This window comes from Nicotiana tabacum, chromosome 14 (assembly GCF_000715075.1).
Source record: "Nicotiana tabacum cultivar K326 chromosome 14, ASM71507v2, whole genome shotgun sequence".
NCBI classification, from domain to species: Eukaryota; Viridiplantae; Streptophyta; class Magnoliopsida; order Solanales; family Solanaceae; genus Nicotiana; species Nicotiana tabacum.
The window spans coordinates 50,304,221-50,311,779 of NC_134093.1; the positions used below are offsets into that span (position 1 = coordinate 50,304,221).

The 7,559-nt window shown below is 41.5% G+C and overlaps 1 protein-coding gene across 1 annotated transcript; it reads left to right on the plus strand.

Moving 5' to 3' along the window:
- Positions 1–1,769: 1,769 nt before the first annotated feature.
- On the plus strand, positions 1,770–2,288 carry LOC142168940 (uncharacterized). Its single transcript, XM_075230117.1, has one exon. The coding sequence runs from the start codon at positions 1,770–1,772 to the stop codon at positions 2,286–2,288; it is 519 nt and encodes a 172-aa protein (XP_075086218.1).
- The last annotated feature ends 5,271 nt before the right edge of the window (positions 2,289–7,559 follow it).

A 7,559-nucleotide genomic window follows, 5' to 3' on the forward strand; every position in this document is an offset into this window, starting at 1 on the left:
TATTCGTTATATTTGTATTTATGCCTCCACCATGCTAGTTAGTTGAAGTTACATTCCTTTCCTGATTGTTGTCATCACCTATACACTTTCCGCCTAGTCTGTTACTGATGCCCTTATGTACATTCTCGTTCATTATTGCTACTTGCGTATTTCCTACTTTGTCATTACTGTTACCGGCATTTCTGTCATCTGGTTGGTACTGTTGTATGAATATTTGGTGAGGATGAGATAAATGCACGAAGGATGTTGCCGTGCAATTAACTTGATATCTGAGTATATTCCTCACGTTATGAAAGTTATGGGGTGACTATTGTGGTTTATTGGTTTCGCTCTAAGGAAAAGATTAGTTGAGATATTTGAAACTGGTTAATTGTGATCTCTTCTAGTACTTTGTCATTGTTTTGGACATTCATTTTGTGTACTCTATACTGTTATACTGTAGTATAGTTCTATTGCTAGATTTTGGTACATATTTTTATTAGTGAGCATCTTTTTACTAAAAAGCCTCATCACTACTTTGACGAGGTTAGACAAAATACTTACTGGGTACATGGGGTCGGTTGTACTCATACTACACTTCTGCACCTTGCGTGCAGACTTTTGGAGCGGAGCTGCTAGTGATGTCGGGAGCTGACCCTGAAGATGTTTGTGCATTCCGGATATAGCTGCCACTTGTCCTTGATGGCTTTAGATTTTGTTAATATGTTTATGTTGATTTCAAACAGATCGTGTAATTATTTGTATTAGCTTTGTAAATTCTAAGTCTTAGAAGCTCATGATTTGTACCACCAATTCTTGGGTTAATTTGTAAAAGTTCAGATAATTCTTCATTATTTACCTACAATTTCATTTGGATTGAATTGACTGTTAGTTGGCTTACCTACCGGGTCGAGTTGGGTGACATCACGACTAGTGATTTTTGGGTCATGACACTTAACAACAAGTACGATTCAGTCAAAGATGAGCTTTTACGGTTCAAGAGGGAAGTAAACTCCCGCATGGATCAAATCCCGGGCGCACCAACAGTATTGAAAGTCCCAAACTCGAAGAAGTATGTTCAATTACTGTACAAGCCAAGTGCAGCACCAGAACTAATCTCAAAGCGTTTCAAAATGCTTGAATTTCCAAAGTATGATTAAACTTCAATCCCACAGGAATATATTACCACCTACAGAACGATGGTGAAAGGAAATGATCTAGCTCCTCACGAAATTGAATCTGTGTTGCTAAACAAATTTGGCGAAACTCTCATGAAGGGAGCCCTAACGCGGTATTCATTACTACTCGAGCATTCCATATATTCCTTTGAGATGCTCGCGGATTCATTCATTAAAGCTCATACCGGGGCCAAAAAGTTACAAGCCCGGAAGGCCAACATATTCAGAATCGCACAAGGAAAATCTGAATTATTATGACGGTTTGTTACCCGATTCCATAAAGAAAGAATGTTGCTCCACAACCGGTACGAGTCAAAGATAAGGATCAAAGATGACCAGGTCGGTTCTATATCATCGGCCAATAGACGGGAGAAGAATAGAGAAAAATCAAAGGATGCGTACGACACGGATAGGCGGACTTCGAGGGGCCGATTTTTGCCCTACGAGTGTATCGAAGGTCGTGGCAGAAATTTTCGAGCAGCAAACAAGTTCACAGTTGACAGAGGGACTGATCGCAGTCAAAACAATAGATCACTTCAAGATAAAGATACGTCGAGGTCTCGAGATCTTGCTTACCCCAGGTTATCAGAATATAACTTCAACATCAGTGTAATGGAACTGGGGTCAGCCATGAGGAACATTAAAGAAGCACGATTCCCGAGACCTATGAGGTTTGATTCCTACCAGAGGGATCCCAATTTATGGTGCGAATACCAAGGGACGACCAGTCACCGAAAAGGGGACTGCCGACATCTTTGGGAGGAGGTGGTAACGCTCTTGAATAATGGTCATCTCCGAGAATTTTTGAATGATCGAACTAAGAACAACTATGGTCGCAATAGAGACAACATGGAATCTTCGAAAGCAGGAGAAGAAACCCTACGCCAGATGATCAACATGATCTTTGGGGTGAACAATATTAACGAGGTCACCTTTTCGACGGCAAAGAAGACTAATGTATCGATAACTCACAGCAAAAGACTTCGAGAGGACGATACCACTTTAACGGAGGAAGACGCAGATGGATTGTTGTTACCGCACAATGATGCGCCAGTAATCTCTTTAAATGTGTTAGATTTTAAAATTAAGCATGTTCTAGTGAATCCAGGAAGTTCGTCTAATATCATATAATGGAGAGTATTGGAACAAGCTAAACTCACTAGAAACATTATTCCGGCAACAAAACTCCTCGCTGGATTCAACCTTGAGAGCGAGACGACCCAGGAAAAGATCCTGCTGCTCACGAACGCTGAAGGAGTAATGAAAAGAACTCTCTTTGAAGTAGTGGATGGTGATATGGGATACAACATCATCTTAGGAAGACCATGGTTACATGAGATGAAAGTTATACCTTCGATGTATCACCAATTGATGCAGGTTCCGATGCCCGAAAGAATCAAGCAGATAAGTGGTGATCAACCGGTAGCGAGGGAGATGAATGCAATCTCAGTTTCCAGTAGCAAAGGGAAGGTGCGCACATCATAGTAATTACAGGAACCAGCGCCTACTCCAAAGTTATGAGAGGTTATTCCAAGGGCAGAGTCGTCAGAACAATATCAGGTGCCGAGATATTTCCAAGTTTCAGAATAGATGGATGCAACGAAATCCATGGTAGAGAAACTAGAGCAAGTGGCATTGTTTGATGAATTCCTAGAAAGAAAATTTCACTTAGGGACAGGACTGCACCTATAGCTCAGGTCTAGTTTTATTGAATTACTTAAAATTAACGTTGATTGTTTTGCATGGTCCCATGAGGATATTACAGGTATCCCGACAAAAATAGCCATGCACAAGCTGAGTTTGGATCCCAACATACCACCGGTACGACAGAAGAAGCGCCCTATTGCCGAGGCCAAGAATAAATTCGTCAAAGAAGAGGTAACCCACTTGCTTAAAATCGGTTCGGTCAGAGAGGTAAGATATCCAGAATGGCTAGCCAATGTAGTAGTAGTTCCTAAGAAGAACAATAAATTCTGTATGTGTGTAGACTATAAAGATCTTAATAAGTCATGCCCGAAAGATTCGTTTCCACTGTCAAATATCGATCAAATGATTGATGCCATGACCGGGCACGAGTTGATGAGTTTCCTTGATGCTTATTCCAGGTACAACCAAATTAAGATGAACCCAGAAGATCAGGAAAAGACTTCTTTTATAACAAATTTCGGTACATATTGTTACAATGTAATGCCTTTCGGGTTAAAAAATGTCGGAGCCACTTATCAACGGCTCATAAATAAGTTGTTTGAGAAGCAAATAGGAAAGACCATGGAAGTTTATATAGACGATATGCTCGTTAAGTCTTTGAATGCAGGTGACCACCTTAAGAATTTGCAAGAAATATTCGATATCCTAAGAAAGCATAACATGAAACTTAACCCCGAAAATTGCGCATTCGGGGTCATCTCCGGTAAGTTCCTGGGGTTTCTGGTCTCAGAAAGGGGAATTGAGGTAAAACCCGACAAAATCAGGTCCATAGACGATATCCTGGATGAATTCTCAAACGTAAAGGAAGTCCAAAGACTCATAGGAAGGTTAGCAACTTTGAGCAGATTCATTTCCCGGTCGTCGGAAAAGTGTCATCGCTTCTTTACATTGTTAAAAAAGAAGAAAAATTTCGAATAAACGCCGGAGTACCAACATGATTTGAGGGACCTGAAGAAGTATTTATCATGCCCTCAATTTCTCTCGAAACCAAAAGAAGGCAAAACATTGCTAGTCTACCTCGCAGTTTCAGAATTTGCGGTAAGTGCGGTTTTAGTCTGGGAGGACGAAGGTACGTAGTTTCCAATTTATTACGTTAGAAAAATTTTAACGGGAGCAGAAAATCGCTACCCACATTTGGAAAAACTGGCCTTAGCTCTCGTAGTCATCGGTCGGAAGCTGAGGCCCTATTTTCAATGCCACCCAATAGTTATGGTGACTACTTTCCCTTTGCGGAACATCCTTCATAAACCTGAGCTCTCGGGCACATTGGCCAAATGGGCCGTCGAAATGAGTGAATTTGACATAGAATATAAATCGAGGACTGCAATTAAGTCACATGTCTTGGCTGACTTCAAGGCCGATTTTAGTACGGGACTGCTACCTCTGGCAACCAAGGAGGCAGTAGTGGTGTCGGAATCGACATCAGGGGTTAGGACCTTATTTATGGATAGAGCCTCGAACGTAAAAGGGTCTGGGCTCGAAATAGTTTTAATCACGCCTTCGGGGGAAACCTTAAAGCAAGCCATCAGAACGATCCCTTTCACTAATAATGAAGCAGAGTATGAAGCTTTGATTGCAGGGCTCGAATTGGTTCGGGGACTTAATTCCGAGGTTATCAAAATCAAATGTGACTCACAGCTGGTGGTAAATCAAGTCTACGGAATCTTTGATACCAAAGAAGAACGTATTATACAATACGTGGTAAAAGTCCAGGTTCTTTTGGCACGATTCCAGGAGTGGTCAGTTGCTCATATCCCAATGGAGGACAACGCAGAAGAGGATGCACTAGCAAACGTAGGATCATCAACAGAAATGAAGGGATCAGAATCCGGGTTGGTAGTGCAACTTATGAACTCGGCCCTGGGTATGGTTGGTTACTATGAGGTAAATTCGACTAGTTTGGTTTGGGACTGGAGATACAAAATATTGAACTATCTCGAACACGGGAAATTGCCCGAAGACCCGAAAGCATCACGAGCATTATGCACCAAAGCTGCGCGTTGTAGCTTTAGAAGAGGCCAATTGTATAGAAAGTCCTTCCAAGGCCCACTGGCCTGGTTCTTAGGAGCATCAGAAGCCAACTATGTCATGAGATAGTTCATGAAGGGGTATGCGGAAATCATTCGGGCACAGACTCCTTGGTGCTGAAATTAGTACGGGCAGGATATTACTGGCCTCGCATGGAACAAGACACAAAATACATCGTACGAAAATGCGATAAGTGCAAACGATACACACCGCTAGTACACCAACCAACGGAACCCTTACATTTAGTTCTATCCCTATGGTCGTCCATGAAATGGGGAATGGACATCGTCGGACCGCTGCCCCCGGCTCCCGAAAAGGTAAGATTTCTTTTAATTTTGACTGATTATTTTTCTAAATGGGTGGAAGCAGGTTCTTATTAGAAGATCGTAGAACGCGAAATGGTCGATTGTTTTGTGGGAAAATATAATTTGCAGGTTTGGAACACCAAAGGAAATAGCATGCGACAACGGGCAACAGTTTGTCGATGCAAAAGTTACAAAATTCCTCGAAAACTTGAAAATAAAGAGGATCACATCTTCGCCATATCATCCAAGCGCAAACAGTCAGGCAGAGTCAACAAACAAAGTAATTATTCAAAACCTCAGAAAAGGTTGGTAGCATCAAAGGGCAAATGGCCCGAAGAATTGCCCGGAGTTCTATGGGCCTACCAAACAATGGCCAAGTCAAGCACAGGAAAAACCCTTTTTTCCCTTGTATACGGTACAGAAGCCCTAATCCCGGTGGAAATGGCAAGCCCACTTTGATATATTTTCAGGAAGATGAATAATCGAACAACGAAGCGATGTTAATCAACTTGGAATTGCTCGATGAACGCAGGGACTTGTCACATGTAAGAATGGCAACTCAAAAGTAGAGAATGGAGCGATATTATAATCGAAGAGCCAACCTTCGTTATTTCAAAATAGGAGACTTGGTCTTGAGGAAAGTAACTCAAAACACCCGGGTACTCAACGCGGGCAAGTTAGGCTTAACATGGGAAGGCCCCTATCGAGTTTCAGCTATCACTGGGAAAGGCTCACCTCAAAAGATATTACTTCTGATGAACAACACTCAAACAAAAAGTATGTGCTGCACTCTTTTTCCATTCGTTCAGTTTTTGTCCCAATTGGGTTTTTCTGGAAAGATTTTTAACGAGGCATCGACATGAAGCATACTACGAAGACAACAGTGATAAGACCTTTGATAACAAGAAAAACAAACAAGCGTCCACTCCGGGACGATTAGATAATCTTTGCTTCGATAGCAAATTTTCACCGGGAAGTTTAGTTTGCTACCGAACAGAGGTTACCCGACCGTTCAGGAGCACAAACCACTAGAGGAATATTAGGTATTCTTTCACTCAATAGCATGGTTTCCTAAGGGGAAGCAAGGTATGTTGCCAAGTGGAGGATTACCTAATAATTCATTGGTGGAACCTTCAAAGATACAAGTCTTCCAGTGTTCCAATTCGCACTCTCTACATTCGAACACTGGGGGGGGGGGGGAATGATATGAGAATATGGCAACAATGACTGCCACGTAAACCGAAAACGAAAATCCGGAAACGAAATACTTCATCGGGACCGGGGACTACGCAGCCAGCCCGACATAAATAAGGTGTACAAGATAGCCACAAGTAATGGCAATTTCATTTTTGCATAACAAGATGCTTATGTATTTTTTGAAATAAAAGGATTAAAACGAAATCCTTTTACTTTTATCTTGTTTCTTGTCTGAATGATGAACTAACTTAGTCATTTGAAAGTTAAACAAGTACTTCAAATGTTAGTGCCGTAATGAATAGGAGACGTCCTTTTCAAAAGCACCGTAAACATAAGAGGGCCCTCTCTTATAAAAACCCTCACATTAAAGGGTTGGTTCCAGAATAAGTTATGCTCGGAATCAAAAATGCCATCGGGGAAAAATACACCCGAAGCCGCATGTGAAAAGGACACAAAAAGCAAACTTGCGCAAATACTTATTGAAACCCTCACGTAAAAGGGATAATGCTTGGAACCAAAGTGCATCAAATAAAATGCATCCGATACCACATATAGAAAAATGTGAACAAAAAAATGTGCGCAGAATCCTTAAGAGAATACAAGGGTTAAAATACTTGCACAGATATTCAAGCGAAAGTAAGACACAAACAACATTTGAAAAAAAATATGTCTTTATTTACAAGAACATGCCAAAGGAAATACAAAACAAGAAAAGACAAGTAAAATCTAAACTGCAATGCCTCCGGGTCCAGGAGGAAGAGAAGTGTCCGATCCCCAGGGAATGGTAGATGGTTCCACCGATGGCTTGAGATTTTCCCCAGTCTGATCTTCAACATCGTCGCACTCCGATTATTTTTCAGTTCCCGAAAACTCGGAACTAGAACCATATGGGCCAGATACATTGGACCTCGATGGAAGTCAAGTCTTAGCAGCTAACTCAAGCTCGCATGCCTTAGCAATTTCGGCATCAATATCAATAACACCAACTTTGGCTTCTTCCAAGGTTTTTCTCCTCATGTTGTACATGGTGTAAGTCTTTTCAACAACGAGGGAAGCCTCTCAACGCTTGAGTTCTTATTTGAGTTGGGTTATCTTTGTAGAAAGATTTTTCCGGGTGGACCTAGAAGATTTAAGGCTGACATCAAGCTCACAGACAATTGAACTA

Excerpts from the sequence above, each read along its gene's own strand:
- LOC142168940 (XM_075230117.1), top strand. The coding sequence starts at position 1,770 with ATGGAACTGGGGTCAGCCATGAGGAACATTAAAGAAGCACGATTCCCG.